The sequence below is a fragment of the Capra hircus genome, chromosome 10 (genome assembly GCF_001704415.2).
Source record: "Capra hircus breed San Clemente chromosome 10, ASM170441v1, whole genome shotgun sequence".
NCBI classification, from domain to species: Eukaryota; Metazoa; Chordata; class Mammalia; order Artiodactyla; family Bovidae; genus Capra; species Capra hircus.
Window position 1 is genome coordinate 93,661,175 of NC_030817.1, and position 19,836 is coordinate 93,681,010.

General features: G+C 42.4%; 1 protein-coding gene across 1 annotated transcript in view; it reads right to left on the reverse strand.

Annotated features, from left to right (window-relative positions):
- Window positions 1-19,836, reverse strand: part of SV2C (synaptic vesicle glycoprotein 2C) — a 216,719-nt gene that overhangs the window by 11,719 nt on the left and 185,164 nt on the right. Inside the window, exons 8-12 of the mRNA XM_018053697.1 lie at window positions 19,499-19,587; window positions 14,047-14,205; window positions 10,979-11,112; window positions 9,280-9,483; window positions 8,641-8,800 (exon numbers count right to left, since the gene is read on the reverse strand). Coding sequence (XP_017909186.1) covers window positions 8,641-8,800; window positions 9,280-9,483; window positions 10,979-11,112; window positions 14,047-14,205; window positions 19,499-19,587 — 746 coding nt within the window. The remainder of the gene's footprint in view (window positions 1-8,640; window positions 8,801-9,279; window positions 9,484-10,978; window positions 11,113-14,046; window positions 14,206-19,498; window positions 19,588-19,836) is intronic.

The following is a 19,836-nucleotide window of genomic DNA, read 5'->3' on the forward strand; positions in this document are numbered from 1 at the left end:
TACACCTCCAAATACCAGGTAAGCTTCTTAGAAACTGATTCCCAGAGCCCCACTCAGACCTAATGGGAGGGTGCTGAGAGCCACAGCAGACAGTCATACATCTGGGTTGTAACACCGACACTCCCAAAAAAGTTATTGAGTAAATAAATGAACAATATTAAAATTCATACTGAGATGGATAGACATATTTTTCTTATTCTTCCTGTTAAACATAGCTAGAAGTCCTCAATGTTATAAAATAAACCTAAGACAACTCTGGAAGATAAAGGAAACTGGCAGAGCTGCTGCAGACCTGGGGAATGGTGAGTTCCTGCATTTTCTTTTTGCTTCATAGATCTGAGACTTGGAACTTAAGAAGCTGGCAGAAGGAAATACCAATAGGTACAGATTTAAGTAACACCCAAACCAAAGCCTGCTCTCTCTATCCAAAGGGCCAGGATAGAGGCATCCTAGCAAGACAGAAAATACTTAGATGATAACCTCTCTTTTCCAACCAAATACCAGAAAAAAATTGCAACTCAACTGCCAGCCACACCAACAAAGGTCGAGCAGAGAACCTGGACTCCCACCCTCATGGACCTGTAATGAGGGGCCTCAGCATCACCATTGGGGTGGTGTGGAGGGGAGGCTAAGAAGGAAGCTAGGATTTTCATCCCTCCTGGCCAGTAATGAGCTTGTCTCTTCTTCCCTTCACAGTATCAATAATCATGAGGGGAGCCTGGACTCCCACCCCTGTGCAGCAGGAATGAGGACACCCTTTCTCGGGTGTCAATGGAGGTTGATGGGAACCTGGACATCTACTTCCAGGCAGTAATGGGTGGCATCCCTTCTCCTCCAAGACAGGTGTCTGGGGAAGCCAACCAAAACTAAAGGCTTAAATAAGATCAGAAGCCTCAGAACATAGTATGAAAATGACTGCTTTCAATTGAATACTACTTGTCATCTGAATAACCTGTTGTTGCTGCTGCTGCTGCTGCTGCTGCTGCTGCTAAGTCGCTTCAGTCGTTTCCGACTCTGTGCGACCCCATAGACAGCAGCCCACCAGGCTCCTCTGTCCCTGGGATTCTCCAGGCAAGAACACTGGAGTGGGCTGCCATTTCCTTCTCCAATGCATGAAAGAGAAAAGTGAAAGTGAAGTCACTCAGTCGTGTCCGACTCTTAGCGACCCCATGGACTGCAGCCTACCAGGCTCCTCCGTCCATGGATTTTCCAGGCAAGAGTACTGGAGTGGGGTGCCATTGCCTTCTCCACTGGATAACCTGGAAGATCTCAAATAGAAAGCGACAATAAAGAGATGTCAACATTGAGATGACAGAGATGTTAGCATTATCTGACGAAGATTTTCAAGCCATCATGATAATAAGGCTTCAGTGGGCAATTATGAGGGCTTCCCTGATGGCTCAGATGGTAAAGAATCTGCCAGTAATGCAGGAGACCCAGTTCAATCCCTGGGTATTACGAACATGCTTGAAACTCTTGAATACACTTGTAGTATAGAACACATCATCAAAAAATAGAAAAGATAGAAAGTCTCAGGAAAGAAATAGAAGACATAAAGAAGAACCAAATTGAAATTTTATAAATGAAAAATACAATAACCAAAATAAAAATCTTAGTGATTAGGCTCAACAGCAGAATGAAGGAGAGAAGTGAAAGAATCAGTAAATTGAAGGTAGAACAATAGAAATCCAATTTGAAAAACAGAAAATAGACTTAAAAAAAGAACATCAGCAACCTGTAGGACCTTAACAAGAGATCTAATACTTATGTCACTGGAGTTCAAGAAGGAGAAGAGAAAGTATTCAAATAAATAATAGCTGAAATTTGAAATAATGGTTCACAAATTTGGCAAGGGACACAAATCTACAGATTCAAGAAGCTGAAGGAATCCCAAATGTGATAACCCAAAGAAATATACACCAAGACAAAGAGAAAAATCTTGAAAGCAGCCAGAGGAAGCACTTTACCTACAGGGAGAAACAGTTAAGGTTGCTAGACTCTCCCCTCCAAAAATGTTGCACCTGTTTTTAGAATTCCCACAACAGCCTCTAAGCAGTAATTTCACCATGATCCCTTCCAGTTAATACTGAGTTTTTATCAGTTTTTAAAACCTTGGGTTTTCTGCATAATAAAAGAAAATTATATATTACCATTGCTTTAATTTGAGGTTTGCTCAAGATGGGGTTGGTCTCCATAAAAGCTAACCATATGATGAGAGGCTTGGAACTTGCAGCCTATCCCACCCCACCTTGGGGAGGGGAGAGAGGCTGAAGGTTGAGTTCAATTACAAGTGGTCAATGATTTAATCAACCATGCTCACATAATGAACTCTTCATAAATCTAGAGAGCTTTCACACTGGTGAATGCATCCACATGCTGGCAGGGCAGTGCACCCCAAACTCCAGGATGATGTAAGCTCCTGTACTCAGGAGTCTTCTGGACCTTACCCTAGGGACAGACATAGCTCATTTTATGGTACATCATTTGATTATACTTGAAAGATACTGTATTTTTTTTTAACAAATTGACCATTTGTGGCAACTCTGGGTCTGGAAAGTCTATCAGCATCATTTTCCCAGCAGTATTTGCTCACTTCATGTCTCTGGGTCACATTTTGGTAATGCTCACCAAATATTTCCATTACTATTACATCTGTTATGGTGATCTGTAATTGAAACTTAGCAGGACCTGTGGGGCTTCTGAGCACTGAAGCCTTTCCATGTCCCCCATTCCTTGTTTGTAGGGAATAGACTCCAGCCTCCGTGAGGTTTCCTTGAGTCCCAGGGGCAGATTCAAACTACTGCTAATCAGGGAAGGGAAGGGATGCTGAGACAAGGGAGGAGTCAAGAAACAATAGTGCATGCTTGGGGCAGGGTCCTGATTCTACCTCAAGGGATATACATAGACATATCTTTAAGGCTTCCCAGGTATGCAGTGGTAAAGAACCCACCTGCCAATGTATGAGATGCAAGAGGCTAGGGTTGGATCCCTGGGTCAGGAAGGTCCTTTGGAGTAGGACATGGCAACGCACTCCAGTATTCTTGCCCAGAAAATTCCATGGACAGAGGAGCCTGGTGGGCTACAGTCCATGGGGTCGCAAAGAGTAGGACAGACTGAACACAGAGAACTAAAACCCCCAACAAATGGAAGATGTCAGCATTCTTCATTCCAGATTAAAGGATCCAGAGAAGCTCTTCAAGAAGAGCTCAGAGCCAGAACTCATTAGATTACCTGAGGCCAGAGAATAGCCACCTGTATATGTATGGCTGAGTCCCTTCACTATTCACTGAAACTACCCCAACACTGTTAAAGGGCTATACCCCAATACAAATGTTTTTGGTGTTAAAAATAGAATAAAGGAGTGTAGGCCCTAATCACACAGTCTAATCTTATCAGCAGCCCTGCCCTTGAACTATAATAACTTGCTATAATAACTCCTCACCAAATCTTCTGGGGTTGGGACAGTTTTCGAGGGCAAGAGCCTGTGTGTTCCTCTTTGTCTGGCAAAGCAATGAACTTATTCTTTTCTACTTCACCCAAAACTCTGTCTTGGAGATTTGATAAGGCACCGGTGCACAAAGGCTGAATTTTGGAATCATTACCAGAAAAGAGCAAGTGATTAGAGGTTGTTTAGGGAGTTGGGGACACAGGGCTGGAGATGACGCTCTATAAAATCTCTTGAACAGCAAGATTTGATGGGCTTCCTGGTTGGTGAGCGCACAGAAGCACTGGGAAGGGGTGGGCCTGGGTGGGGCACAGAGCGCCGTGCTCCCCTGCCATTCATGCCTGGCCCAGTGTGTGCATCTCTTCTGTCTGGCTGCTCCTGAGCTGGAATGTCTTATAATACATCAGTAAATGTGAGGAAATGTTTCCTTGAGTTCTGTGAGCCATCCTGCCAAGTTATCAAACCTGAGGAGGGGGTCATGAGAACTCCAATGTGCAGCCAGTTGGTCAGAGGTACAGGTGATGATCTGATTTGTGTTTGGTGTCTGAAATGAAGGCACTCTTGTGGGGATGGAGTCCTTAACCTGTGGAATCTGATGCTATCTCCAAGTGTGTGTGTGTGTGCACATGTGTGTGTGTGCATGCACGCACGTACTTGGACACATGCTTGTCACTCAGTCATGTCAGATTCTTTGCGACCCCATGGACTGTAGCCCACCAAGCTCCTCTGTCCAGGAATTCTCCAGGCAAGAATACTGGAGTGGGTTGCCATTCCCTTCTCCATGGTAGATTATATCAGAACTGAGTTACATTTTAAAACATCCAGTTGGTGTCTCAGTTCAGTTCAGTTGCTCAGTCGTGTCCAACTCTTTGCGACCCCATGAATTGCAACATGCCAGGCCTCCCTGTCCATCACCAACTCCCGGAGTTCACTCAGATTCACGTCCATCGAGTTGGTGTCTACTGGGAATTAAAGAATTACTTGGTATTGGGAAAAAAACAGCTCCATATCTGATGACCAAAAGTAAAGTATTGAGCATGGAGGGAAAAAAAAAACAACTTTCCCTTTTAAAAAGTGTTTGCAGTGACTGTTCAGCTTTATTTTCTCTAGCTGCACAGAAAAGGTGCTGCTCATAAGTACACACCATTTTAATTTCAACATTTCCTGCCTCTTTATTACACAATTTAGAGTAGCTTATAAAAGACAAAGGGTTTCCTGGGTGGCTCAGCAGTAAAGACTCCATCTGCAATGCAGGAGCCACAGGAGATGTGGGTTCGATCCCTGGGTCAGGAAGATGCCCTGGATAAAGGCAAGGCAACTCACTCCAGTACTCTTGCCTGGGAAATCCCATAGACAGAGGAGCCTGGTGGACTACAGTCCATAGGGTTGCAAAGAGTCGGACACAACTTAAGTAACTTAGCATGCACGCGTGCATAAAAGACAAAACTAGAATACCCGAATACAAGAGTGCAAATCAAGATGAGGAGGGGCAAAGCAAATGTCTGGACCCTGGAGATGTAACCCTGACACGGACACTCTGTCTCTTGATGCACAGCAGGGAAGGGAATGTGAGGAATTACTGATTCTTATCATATGAGTGAAGAGACAGAGCGCCTCTCCAGAGTAGGTCCTGAAATGCCCTGCAGAGATGAGCAGTGCTTTCACAGTAAATGCAAATGTAACCCCTACCAAGAGTCAGAGGTATAACATCACAGATCAAGTCCATACTGTGGGTGACAAGTGTGGCTTTCAAGTGTTGCAACTTTCACGGCACTTAGATTATATCCTAAGTTATGTTCCCTGAATAGAATCATTTGCCCTGGGATTCTGATAGGAGTTGGCTATTAAATGGCTCAAAAGGCTACTTTTTAGTCTGGGGTCTGGAATCAGAGTGTTCCTTTCTGATCATTAAGGACAGATTCTAGAAACTGGGCAAGGAGCTGACAGTGCTAAAGTTCTGGTATGAAACAATTATAGCCTCTAACCAGAAGTCGGGATGTATTCTATTCGCCTTCCACGGGGAGAGGAAGCCAGAGGGTACCACACACAAAACACTTGGGGTTTACCTCTAACAGCTGAGCCACAGTTCAGTGGAGCCCTCCCATGAGACCCAGAGGACCGCAGTGGAGATAGAAGAGAAGGTTTTAGCCTGAAACAGCGTAGGTCGTGCCAGCTCATTATGGTGCTAGCAATGCAGCTCTGGCAGATAAGTTATCTCTCCATCATTAAGAAAGTGACTTCCTGTATGTTATGGTAATATCAAATTAAGTGCTGAATATTTGCTAGCAGCATGGTCAAAGTGAGGATGCACTTTGCCAATTTCTGAGTCCTGGTCCAGCTGCCATGCTCTGAAATGCATTTCCATGTTTCACTGCTCCAGTAACTGACTGTAAGAGGAATACTATGGCAGGCTGGTGCCCCCAGGACAAGCAGGACTCCTCCGAAGCTGACTTTTAGCACAGCAATGCTAAGCCTTCCTGAGACTGCTCACTGGTGGCCTGGAACACTTCCACCCAACTGGTCTTCCTTCTTCACTCTTTCATGGGGCTCAGGCTCATGTTGTGGGCAAGACTACATCTCTCTCCCTGTTTTCTCTCATAATTTGCATTTCCTTTAACAAAATCTGTGCATGTTTAACCCCACTTTGTCTGCTGCTTCTCAGAGATCCTGAACTAATACACAGAGCAATTTCTGTCTCTATCTTGCTGATGTTTAACCTTTCTGAGAACAGAAACACAGCAGGTCCATGTTTTTTATGGACGCCCTGCCTAGTTCATGGTGTTTTGTTTTACAGCCAGGATCTTGCCCCGGGAGAGTACTCACCCTTCATCCTTCCATTCTACAGCAGAGGGATAAGGGGCTGATTCATCTAAAATAGTATCAAACTTTGATAATGCAAAATTAAAAGGTCACAGTCTATGAAATAACTTTGCTTTCACATGGAGGGGCTTAGCTTAAATGTCTAGTTTAATTCACATCTGGGCCCAGTTTACAGAGTGAGCACAAAAGAAAGCTGCAGAGTCTTGATCTTGCCTTGGCAGCACCCTCGTCCAAGATCCATGACATCCACCCCAGGAGCTTGCCCACAAAAGAGAACTACTGTTGGTTGAAAGAAGGAAGGAGATGCTGGACATGGGTTGCATGGTCCCTTTCAGAGCCTAAGTCATCAACAGGAGGTTCCTGATTAGAATATCTGATAAGGAGACGTCCATCAGAGTTCCCAACGGTCTGCAGGGAGGTGGATACAGGAGAACATACAGGGTTCCCGTAAGCTTGGTAATAGAAACTCATGAAGAAGAAATATAGGTTAGAAAGTCTGGGCATGCAGCGAATGTACCCCACTGTGGCCAACAAATGAAAGAAGGGACTCAGGATCAGTGAAAATTGACGTCCCAAATGTCTCTACACTGTCCTAGGAAAAACCCTCCTCCACTTCAAAGTCCAGAGAGTCCTGACTCCATGCTCGAGCAGACAGGGCTCCATGGTGACAGAGCAGGCACAAAATCAAAGGCAAAGGCCATTTGTCTTCAAGTGTGGCCATTGTCTTCACGACTCTTTTCATGAGTCGGCTGCTGAAGCTCCACCCCAAAGCCCTACTGTCTTGCCCTTTTTATGATATCAAGTGCAGAGTCTGTGTGTCTCCATTTTGGGAACAGATGCGTAGTTTTATTCTAATGGTGATCTTTTTGTGGTCACTGGAAATGTGTTGGGCTTCCCTTCAGAAGACCAGCAAGGTCAAGGGGTGTGTTCTGGAGACCTCTCTGTGTTGCCTTAATGCAGAGCTCATCTAGGCATTTCCAAACATGAGGTAAAGACCCTCTCAGGACTGATGAGGGGTCCACAGAGGCTCTTGCAGCTGATCCCTCCCTGCTTCACTACATCTTCCTCATAGCCAGCAAGCTAAGTCATGGGCACGGTTAACTCCCTTCACTGGCTTCATCGCCCGAGTAACTCCTGCTAGCAACCATATTCCCCCATATGTTCTTTTTAAAATATATGAGTAGATGTATAAAATAAATAAGCTGTAAGGACATATTGTATAACACATGGAATATAGCCAATATCTTCTAATAACTATAAGTGGATATAACCTTTAAAAGTTGAGTCACTATGTTGTACATCTGAAACTTATATATATTGAATATCGACTAAACCTCAAAAAAAAAAAAATCAGGTTTAAAAAAAAAACAAACTTCAGAGCTTCCTTGGTGGCTCAGTGGTAAAGAATCCACCTACCAATGCAGGAGACATGGGTTCAATCCCTGATCTGGGAAGATCCCATGAGCATGGAAGCTACCAAGCCCAGGTGCCACAAGTGTTGAGCCTGTGCTTGAGAGCTTGCTAACTGTGGCTGCTAAACCCACGTGCTGCAGTACTGAAGTCTGCCTGCCCTAGAGCCCATGTTCCCCAACAAGAGAAGCCTCCGCAATGAGAAGCCCGGGCACTGCACTCTCCAGTTGCTCCCACTGCCCGTAACTAGAGCGCCCCCAGTCCCCTAACTAGAGAAAGGCCTGTGCAGCAACAAAGACCCAGCACAGCCAAAATAAATAAAAAGAAAACAAATCCTCAAAGTGTTACTTCAATGTGTTATTAATGTCTAATAAATTAAATACTCATGTATACTCAAAAGCCTTCACAGTTCCTAGGCAAACCTGATTTTCCCATACCATATTTTAGTTAAATGTAACTGTAATATTTAGTATATATATTTAATGCTAATACTGCATATATATTTAACTATATAATACACATATTACATATAGTTAACTATATAATATATACATTGCTATAAAAATATCTAGCTGTAAATAAAATAAAGCTATAAAGATCTGGGAACAATTTCCATTGTAACTATTCCAATGTTATATTTAGCACTAAATTCATGACTTTCCCTTCTCAGCAATCATCATGAATCCCCAGGAATGTTTTCAAATTGTGAAACTAATCTACAAACTGTTTTCAAAGTAATAACATTTTTATGGTACTGAGTGTAATAGTCAATGAAGAAGAAATCATGTTTGGCTTTATTAAAAAAATGAAGAATAAATGAAAGATATGAATAGAACCTACAACTTCATAAGCCAGATTTTTTTTCTTTGGAATTTCACTTTGGGGAGGAAATGAGAAGTTTGGCTGATTTTCAGTGGTCCCATGGGGCTCAGAGCACCTCTTGCTGGAGGCCCATTTCAACATACCTCCGATCTGTAGGGTACAGCTCCACGGTGACCACATCAAGAGAGTTCCAGGCCGAGATGGTCAACCCATTGTACAGACACAGCATGCCTATCATCATGGATTCGCTGGTGCCAAACCAAAGGAAGAAACAGCTGATCCCCGAAAGCACCATAGAGCCACCTGCCAACGTAGCAGACAAAAGGTGGGGGTGTTACCTGTCATCTCAGTAGAGCAAGGACCCCTGGTTCTCTGAGATCTCACAGCAAAACTGAATCCCAAGAGGAAACTGCACTCTGGGTTCAAAAAGCTCAGCTACAGGTGTATTTATCTGTATATAAGCTTTACTTCTCAACTACCTTCTGAACACAGCAAGCATGAAACACACATCACCAATTACTCAGCTTCCTAAGTAGAAAAATGGACATTAGTCACACATAATTAGTTTCTCAGTCTGTAACTCACAGAAGCGGTTCAAATGAGATGTAATTAGAGACTTTTTTTTTTTTTAACTAAAATTTAGTCTTAATGAAAGGTCTTAGGAGATTTCTCCTCATTTCTGTGGGATGCAAATCCTAGGGGGGTAGGGAGGAACACAGGAGACAGGCTCCCTCTAGATCGCAAGGGCGGCGCCTATGTTTTCCATGAAAGCAAGCACATACCTAGCATCGTTAAGCGCCCGATTCTGTCCATCAGGAGAGCAGACACGATGTTCCCTGGCAACACCGCCAGTGTCCCCAGGAAGTTGACAAAATAAATCCAGTAGGCACTATAGTCATCATCAAAGGTAAACTGGCATCCTGTCTTGTTGTACAAAAATGTGCTGTTTTGAAATCTGCAGTTAATGAATTTATATGGCTCAAAATCTGTGGACACAAAGAAAGTTCAGTGCATCAGGCTGGCACACGAATATGAGCAAACTTGCCAAGAAATGATAAAAAAAACATGGTATTGGAAGCTCCCTGAGGGTTTCAGAGCTGGCCAAGGCACAGGGTCTAGTCAAGGACCCTGGGTTACAGGGTCCCAATGCAGCTGAAGGAAGGAATACCTTTATTGCATAAAGGAATAAATGGAATCCAATTATCCCCTGATTTCTTATGGTTGGTCATTGCTAATTATATTGCTTGCTGACTCCTTTATGTTGTTACTTTGTTCTAATTATCATGTTACATAAGGACCATCATTAGAGTACTAATAGCTTTTACACTACAATTACAAAAATAATTTGTTCTAAAATGTGCATGAATCAGCCTTACTACTGCCATTTTATAGGGCTCTGAGGCAGTGAGAAGAAAAAGGACTTTCCTTGGGTCCTTGAAGCTGAATTTGCAAGTGACAGTTTAAGTGGAGGAACCCATGGAGGAACCAGAGTTGGTCTCATTGGACAGTCACCAGCATTCACTGTTGAGTTTTGTTCTGAATCTTGGATCTAGCCAAAAGGAGTTGCAGATGATGGTGGGTTCTGCTAAAAGGTAATGAGGATCAAAACAGTTATCCTCGCTGATCAAAATCGGCCTAAAAAGCTGGTCTTCTGAGGTTGAATGGGTTGGAAGACAGTGAGAAATCACTGTTTAAACAAACCCTAAGAACCCTGACACCATCCTCACTTGGAGCTAGGCAGAGGTGGCTCCTGTCTGAGCATCGAGAAGGCAGGGCTGGTAACAAAGTGGTGCTGGTCCTTCTGCTGGTGTTGGGCCATTATTTTGACCTCATGGGACAGATGGACCAATGTGCGGGGTGATAGAGCAGGGGCTGTGTGATCAGATGAGCCTGGGCTCATATGTCACCTGTGAGCAGCTGTACAACTGCGGCCAAATTACTGCAGTTTTTGAAGCTTCCGCTATTGTGAAAATTGAACAAGACAATGAGTGTCTAATAACCTGAGACAGGAACCAGCATATAGTCAGCGTTCAGTCAATGTTTGCTTCCCTCCTCTTTTCCCCTGAGGTGTTTCCCAGACTCCATTAAATGGATTGAATTAAAAGACTATATGTGACTGGGCATGTACTTGTCCATCTCTGTAGTTCAGGCCAGCTCACTTAAGCTAATAGCAGAGTTTGAAATCAAGACTGTCAAATGACTACAAGTTAATTCTCTGCTTTAAAAATTATTCACCACAGGATTTTTTTTTTTTCCTGCCAACTTTGAGCTCAGCCTGTTCCATCTGCATTAAATCTGACAAAAACAGTCACTACAAGCTCAGCTTTGACCCAACCTGATGGAGGGAGTTTGTTCATTTGTACTTCAACGTTCACTTCCCCCATAAGCATCTGCCCACACCTATCACCAAATAGGTATCACGTTTCTTCCAAGAACCAGGGCTGTGAAGAGGATCCAGGCAGGGTTAAGTGGTACACCTACCTGTTTTGTTAAAAACAGTTTCAATAAATGTGCAGTTCTTGAAGTAGGTGTTGACTGAAGTCACATCCTCAAAGGTGCAGGACTTAAAAACTGAATTTTTGAAAGTTATGGATTTGAACCTGATCCCTGCAAATCTGTCCAACACACACGAAAAATTCATGTCAGTGATTGTGTCTATCAGGGTTCAAAGTTAAGTCAAACAGATTTAGAGATGTGATGGTCCGCTATGGGCCGTGCTAAATCGCTTCAGTCGTGTCCGACTCTGCGACACGATGGTCTGTAGCCCACCAGGCTCCTCTGTCTATGGGACTCGCCAGGAAAGAATACTGAAGAGGGTTGCCTGAGGTTCTACTACGGATTCTCTTAATTAAAAAGGACAGTGGCTTCTGGATTTTCTAAACTCTTAGCTTTCCCCCCTCTTCCTCATAGAGCCTGTCCTTTTGACTATCTTATTGTTCCCCAATATTATTTTCCACCAGAAAAAGAGATGGCATCCTAAATAACTTCATATAGCTTTCAGCAATGTTGTTAAAAGGGTGTTTGTGGGGTATACAGTTGAAGGCATTGAGTTTGGAGATTACCTGTGGCTACCGATTCTTTATTTTTCAATCCTATCCTCCCTCTTGCTCCTTCACATATGCCTTTATTTGAAAATTCTCTATTTGGGGCTAACAGCTGTAACTTGAGCATGTGCTCCCATGCTTACTTTTAATGAATGTCTATTTCCCAAGCTGATAATCCCAAGATTCTTTATTCTAGCGTAGGGACTTCCAATTATCTTGAAGAGATGATGGGAGAATCACTTATGTTAGGAATGATTACCTCAAGGGTCAAGAAACTCATAGCTCACAGTCATTTCCAAGAATATTTTTCTTCTCAGCACCAAGAGGTATTCCTCAAACCAAGCTGAATGACCATAGCTCGGCCTACTTTTGGAAATGGTAGAATGATGAAACTTGCTCCGATTCATTTTTGGGTGATGCAAGAGGGAAGGTGGAGATGACAACAGGCACAATCATTCTGACATCTTAGAAGAGCTTATGGTTCAGATATTAAGTGTTGATAAAGACCCTTGGGAGACATGTATACATATCCATCAATGTGTCTTGGTAATTAATTAAGAGACTGTGAATGTATCCTTCACCAGTTATTGAGAGGAAAATGTTTGCTCAACTGGGGAAGAAGTTAATACACCAAATACCAGTGTTATTAGAGCAGAAAGGGACCAACCCTCCTAGGCAAGGAAGATGACTTAAAAGTAATTCACTACTGAGGTTTTAAAGATCGTCCTCACTCTAATGCCAGGCTGCATTTGTCAGCTCGGAATGCACTAAGTGCCTATGAGACCAACCTCCTTAAAAAATTCACCCCCTACTCTAGGAGTTCAGAGTAAGATCACCTAAGCCATAAATCTATCTACAGAAGGAGGGTAAATCACAGCACATTTAAAGAAGATCACTAATTTTCTGAAATGAAACTGCATTTGGAAAGGGGAAACAATTATTATTTTCACTGGATGCTATCTGCATAGAATACACATGGAGAACAATTCAAAATGTTCAAAAAGGAGAAAATGAGTCTTTTCCCTCCCATTCTCAAGCTATCCAGTTGTTTTTCCCAGGGAGGACCACTGTTGTCATTTTCTCGTATGCTCTTCAGGAAGTGCTCTGCATTCCGCGTGCCAGCAAAGAAGACGCTATTCTACACTTTGCTTTGTTCTCCTCAGAGTCTACTTCAGAGGCCACTCCTTACCAGTACATGAAGAACTGCCATTTTAGAATGCTGAACAGGAAAACTATTTTTTAAAAATGTGTTAGTTAGTGGTATTTCAAATTTCCGTGAAAGACAAAAAAAATTTTTTTCTGTCACCTTCTAAAATAAACTTATAGGCTTTACAAGGATTTTAATACTATTAAAATTATTAATCATTATATTGCCAAAGGAAAAAATTTCTCCATGATTGACCAGCTTAGAACTTTTTCTTTAAAATATGGCATACTAGAAATTTCTAACGAGATTATAATAATTTTTAAATAATGAAGTCAATTTTCAACCTAGAATTATAGAGCACTTGACTCCAAGATTTCTGTGGAAAAACAAGTACAGATTCAAGTCAGTATTTTGGGAGGGAGCGTAAAGGTGATCCTCTGTGGATCAGGCCTCCCAGTGAATTGCCAATCTACAGTTCCCTCCTAGTTGGTAACTCTCCTTGTCATTACACAAACCATAAGCATCCCACAGAATTATTTTTCATCTTTCCAAACTGGTTTTTGCCCAGAGAAACTTTTATCAATTATGTTAGACTTTTACTTTGATCTCTTTTTAAATTGGAAGAATTTCCTAAGAATGATGTAAACCAACAGAAAGTCATACCAGCAACCATTTGCTCAGATAAATAATGGGTAGAAATGAGGGCCTTGTCTGCCCTTTTCCATCTCCAAAAAATAAACCACGACCATTTCTTGAATCAGTTCTTCCTCCGCATCACGAGGAGTTCCACACTCCATACTCAAAAATGTCCTTTGCTAACTTATCTCCTATTTTCAAAGCCCTTAACTTTGGAAAATCATTCCTATTCTTTAACTGAAACTTTCTCTGATACAACTTAACCCCAATTCTTAAACCAGCATAGTGGAGAAGGAAGGAATTCTGAAGAGTAGCTCCCTTTCCCAGAGACAGAAAACAGGCATGAAATCACCTGTCAGATTTCCTCTTTAAGTTAAATAACACTATAACCTGTTTTCTCATAATCCTTACTCTTCCCTTCTGTAACAATTTATTTTGCTCACTTTCCAAGGCCTCTCTGAATTTTCTTTTCACACCAGTCAATTCCACTCCTTTACAAATGGGAAGTAGCTCAGTTTAAGAAGGAATTTAAGTGAATTAACTGATATACGTGTATCTTTTCTTTAAAGGCTATTTGGAAGCATTTGAATTCAGTCTGAAAATGACTACATGTACCAACTGAAAAAAAATTATGCATACGCATATTTTAGTGTCATGAAGGCAAATAAGAAATACATTTTTAAGACGAGGTAGGAAATTAAATGATTTAAGAGTTTCTGGACCTGCCATTGTCGCATTCCATTCCGGTAATAATCTGATTTGCCATTGTAAAGTTAATAGTTGCATCTGAAAATTTCACTTTTGGTTCATCTACATTTTTCAACACATTCGACTGCAGATGTTTAATGACATCGGGGAACCAAACAGATAATCCGTAGTACCTGCAAAGACAAAGAAATGTGAGTTTGTAAAGGTGTTTGCTTTCAAGGTTTTTCATCATCTTTACTATCATTATTCTGAATTATTTTTCAGGTAGTTTGTCTATTTCCTCTTCACTTTTATGGACTTCTGTGTTTCTAGTTTGTTCCTTCATTTGTGTAGTATTTCTCTGCCTTTTCATTATTATTACTTTAACTTATTGTGTTTGAGGTATCCTTTTCCCAGCCTTCAAGGTTGAATTCTTTCTTCCTTTTGGTTTCTGCTCTCCTAAGATTGGTCCAGTAAGCTTCGTATAGGGTGAGATTTGTGCTGGGTTTTTTCATTTGTTTGTCCTCTGATGGACAAGGCTGAGTTAGGTGGTAATCCTGTCTGCTGATGATTGGGTTTGTATTTTTGCTTCGTTTGTTGTTTAGATGAGGCATCCTGCACAGGGTGCCTCTGGTAGTTGAGTGATGCCTGGTCTTGTATCTAAATGGTTTCCTTTGTGTGAGTTCTCACTATTTGATACTCCCTAGGGTTAGTTCTCTGGTAGTCTAGAGTCTTGGAGTCAGTGCTCCCACTCCAAAGGCTCGGAGCTTGATCCTTTTTTAAGAATGATCACATTTCAGAATTCCATATCACAGAGAAACCGTTTTTTCTCATCACTTTGCCTGGAGCTGCTCCTGGAGCTATGCTGATGGCCGCCACCTGGAGACCCAGTGGGTGCATGCTGTAAAGGCGTCTCCAAAGGTGCTGGCACTCTAGCAGCCATGACCGCCTCCCTGCTACTTTCAGAGAGGTGGTGGTTCCCAGAGAAGCAGTGTTAATTAGCACTGTGCCCTCACTCCCCCCACCCCCACCCCAGCCCCTTATCATTATGGGTCAGCAAACAGGAATCTCATTGGCCCCTCCTCATCACAGGTCTGCAAGAATCAAACTAGAGGGATGGCTTATGTTTCCTTGGAGAATCCCAGGTCCTGAGTCCCTCCTTGGGAAAGAGACATGTGTAAGAATTCCATCCTACACAGGCGCATCCTGGCCCGGAGGTTTCTCCTCATCCCCTTAGGCTGCACTGAAGAACCCCATCTCCTAGTCTCGAGCTACAAATTCCTGGGGTCCCCAAACTGTGAGGGCCCTTAGACAATGACCTCTTTATTAATGGATGATTTTTCCTGGTTCCTTCACTACCGTGGTCCTGTTAGCCTGGGGGCAGAGCCCATGCCCCTGAGGTTCAAGGCTGGGAAAAAGGTCGTTTAAGTATTTATTGGAAAAGCCAGGTTATTGCCCACTTTCTACCTCTCGCCTCTAGTGTGTCATTCTAACAGGTTATAGCTCAGCCACGCTGCCATGATCTTCAGAGCAGTAGCCGCTAACCACAGGTATGAGCAGTTAAATGTGACCAGTCCAGATGAGACACACGTATGGGAAAAATGTAAAATTAAGTCATTAATCATATTGATTAAATGTCAAGAAATGATAATATTTTGGACAAAATGAGTGAAATAAGATATATTATTAAAGTTTGTTTATTAAAGTAATAATAATTATTGTTTTCTTATTAATAAGATATAATAATATATCATTAATAATAATAAGATATATTATTAAAGTTTGTTTCACCAGTTTCCTTTTCCTTTTTTTCACCCCTTTTTAAACGTGACCGCCAGGACATTTAAAATGATGCATGTGGCTGATGTTATATCTTCACTGGACAACGCCTGGACCAGCACCATCAGCATCACCTGGGAACTTGTTAGAAATGCAGACCCTCGGGCCTCATCCAGACCTGCTGAATCAGAAACTGTGGGGTGGAGTCCTCCAAGGAACTCTTCTGATACTCAAGTTCGAGAACCACTGCTCTGATTTATCCCCAGTTACACTGAGCTACACGAGGGAAGAAGTGGTTATGAGAATCACTTGTGCAGATAGACAAGCTAGGTTTAGAATCCTGGCCTCACCACTTACCAGCCATGTGATCTTCGGTAAGTTATCAAAGCATCAGTTACCTGCCATCTCTAATATCAGAATGATGAGAGTAACCACCTCCCTGGGCAACTGCTTAGATTAAATGGAATGCAAAATACCCAGCACATAGTGAGTGCTCAAAAGACTAAGTCGCTTTTATCATCAGCATTGTCATCAGGATTCCTGAAATATCTCTGCCTCGGGATTCCATAGATTCCAGCCTCTTGTCTTCACAGATCATGAAATAATTACTGCAGGGGTGTGAGTGGTGGCCACTGAATATGAAACGACTCTGGAGGCAGCAACTCTGCAGGGATCTCTATTCATATCCAGAGGATACAAATCTTCAAAAAACGGCAACAATGAGGGAAGCATGACACCCTGGAACATTCATCATCAATAACTTGCAGGAGTTTCTGCTACGTTCCATTTATTCAGCCCGTGTTTACTGGATAGCCACTGAATGCTACATATTGTTTGAAGTTTCAGGGACTGTTTAAGGAAATCATAAGGCTTAAAATGTGGTCAATAACAGGTAAGTAAACAAAATAAATCATAGATATTATTCTGTAACTCTTCACATTTCAAGAGCAAGACGTTTGTTTTGCTTTTTATTTGGATCTAGCCAGTGTTTAGCACATAGTAGAAACTTGCACGCGTCCATGCTAAGTTGCTTAAGTCGTCTCCACTCTGCGACCCTATGGAGTGTAGCCTGCCAGGCTCCTCTGTCCAGGATTCTCTAGACAAGAATACTGCAGTGGGTTGCCATTTCCCCCTCCAGGGAATCTTCCTGACCCAGGGACTGAACTTGCATCTCCTTATCTTCCGCATTCAGTTCAGTTCAGTTGCTCAGTCTTATCTGACTCTTTGCCACCCCATGGACTGCGGCACGCCAGGCTTCCCTGCCCATCACCAACTCCCAGAGCCTATTCAAACTCATGTCCCTTGAGTCAGTGATGCCATCCAACCATCTCATCCTCTGTCGTCCCCTTCTCCTCCCACCTTCAGTCTTTCTCAGCATCAGGGTCTTGTCCAATAAATCAGTTCTTCACATCAGTGGCCAAAGTATTGGAGTTTCAGCTTCAACATCAGTCCTTCCAGTGAATATTCAGGACTGATTTCCTTTAGGATGGACTGGTTAGATCTCCTTACAGTCCGAGAGACTTTCAAGAGTCTTCTCCACCACCAGAGTTCAAAAGCATCAATTCTTCGGTGCTCACCTTTCTTTATAGTCCAACTCTCACATCCATATATGACCACTGGAAAAACCATAGCCTTGACTAGACGGACCTTTGTTGGCAAAGTAATGTCTCTGCTTTTTAATATTCTGTCTAGGTTTGTCATAGCTTTTCTTCCAAGGAGCAAGCAACTTTTAATTTCATGGCTACAGTCACCATCTGCAGTGATTTTGGATAAATCAAGTCTCAATAATCTCTCTCACTGTTTCCATTGTTTCCCCATCTATTTGCCATGAAGTGATGGGACTGGATGCGATGATCTTAAGTTTTCTGAATGTTGAGTTTTAAGTCAACTTTTTCACTCTCCTCTTTCACTTTCATCAAGAGGGTCTTTAGTTCTTCACTTTCTGCCATAACGTAGTGTCATCTGCACATCTGAAGTTACTGATATTTCTCCTGGCAATCTTGATTCCAGCTTGTGCTTCATCCAGCCTGGCATTTTGCATGATGTACTCTGCACAGAAGTTAAATAAGCAGGGTGACAATATACAGCCTTGATGCACTCGTTTCCCGATTTGGAACCAGCCTGTTGTTCCATGTCCAGTTATAACTGTTGCTTCTTGACCTGCATACAGATTTCTCAGGAGGCAGGCAAGGTGGTCTGGTATTCCCATCTCTTGAAGAATTTTCCACAGTTTGTTGTGATCCACACAGTCAAAGGCTTTGGCATAGTCAATAAACCAGAAGTAGATGTTTTTCTGGAACTCTCTTGCTTTTTCGATGATCCAGCAGATGTTAGCAATTTGATCTCTGGTTCCTCTGCCTTTTCTAAAACCAGCTTGAACATCTGGAAGTTCATGGTTCACATACTGTTGGAGCCTGGCTTGGAGAATTTTGAGCATTACTTTGCTAGCATGTGAGATGAGTGCAATTGTGTGGTAGTTTGAACATTCTTTGGCATTGCCTTTCTTTGGGATTGGAATGAAAACTGATCTTTTTCAGTACTGTGGTCACTGTTGAATTTTCCAGTGCTGGCATATAGAGTGCAGCACTCTCACAGCATCATCTTCCAGGATTTGAAATAGCTCAACTGGAATTCCATCACCTCCACTAGCTTTGTTCGTAGTGATGCTTTCTAAGGCCCACTTGATGTCTGCCTCTAGGTCAGTGATCACACCATTGTGGTTATCTGGGTCATGAGGCTCTTTTTCGTATAGTTTTTCTGTGTATTCTTGCCACCTCTTCTTAATATCTTCTGCTTCTGATCGGTCCATATCGTTTCTGTCCTTTATTGTCCCCATCTTAGCATGAAATATTCTCTTGGTATACCTAGTTTTCTTGAAGAGATCTCTAGTCTTTTCCATTCTATTGTTTTCCTCTATTTCTTTGCACTGATCACTGAAGAAGTCTTTTCTTATCTCTTCTTGCTATTCTTTGGAACTCTGCATTCAAATTTGTCTCCTGCATTGGCAGGATGATTCTTTACCACTGAACCCCCTGGGAAGCCCTGACAACTATTTATTGAGCACTTATTTTGTGCCAGGGCTGTATATCAGTGAGCAAAACAGTTTAAAATCTCTGTTCTCACAGAGCTTCCAGAGGAAGAAGACAGAGCTTTCTTTATTCCTACAGAATGAAAAAGCTTTTTGTCTATTAGAAGATGATAGAAGGCACAATGGGGAATAATAAGGCTGAGAAGGGGACAGGGAATCTGAAGGGGGACTGAGAAGCTGCAGTTTTAAAAAGGTACTTGGGGAAGTCTCACTGAGGAGGAAAGCCTCAAAGGAGGAGAGAAACGAGCTGGCCCATGTCTAGGGGCAGGGCACAGACCCGAGATAGGACATGTTCAAGAAAGTTCTGGCACATTGGAGGAAGAACAAAGAGGCCAGCAGGGATGGAGCTCCGCCAATGAGGAGAGAGTGGAGAACTCATGGGAGCAAAGCATCCTTGGTCTTAACGAACTTTCCAAACACCGTTGGTTTTGCCACCCCAGTTTTATGAGAACATAAATAAAATGATTGCTTGATAAAAACTGTAACTGTTAGCAAATCTAAAAAGAAAAAAAAATCTAGAGTTAATAACATCACAGTATAAGAGAAGAAAGCAGCGAGGTTAGGAGTTACAGTACGGAAATTTAAAGATTTCGTTCACCAAAAACGTAAGGATCACTTACCCAAAGGACAGCGTGAACCATACAATCGTGAGTTTTATGGTATTTTCCCTGACTGGGTAGGTGAAACATCTCATAAAAGTCAACCAAATCTGTGAAATATCAGAGAGTCAGTTTTCTTATGCCAGTCCCTAGGCAACTCTACTTCCCAACCCCCTCTCACAAATTATTAAAAAATGTTGCCTTTTCTTCAGGCTGGATTCATTTGGACTTAAAATGTAAAAGCTAAAGGCTGCTGCTGCTGCTAAGTCGCTTCAGTGGTGTCCGACTCTGTGCAACCCAATAGACGGCAGCCCACCAGGCTCCCCCGTCCCTGGGATTCTCCAGGCAAGAACACTGGA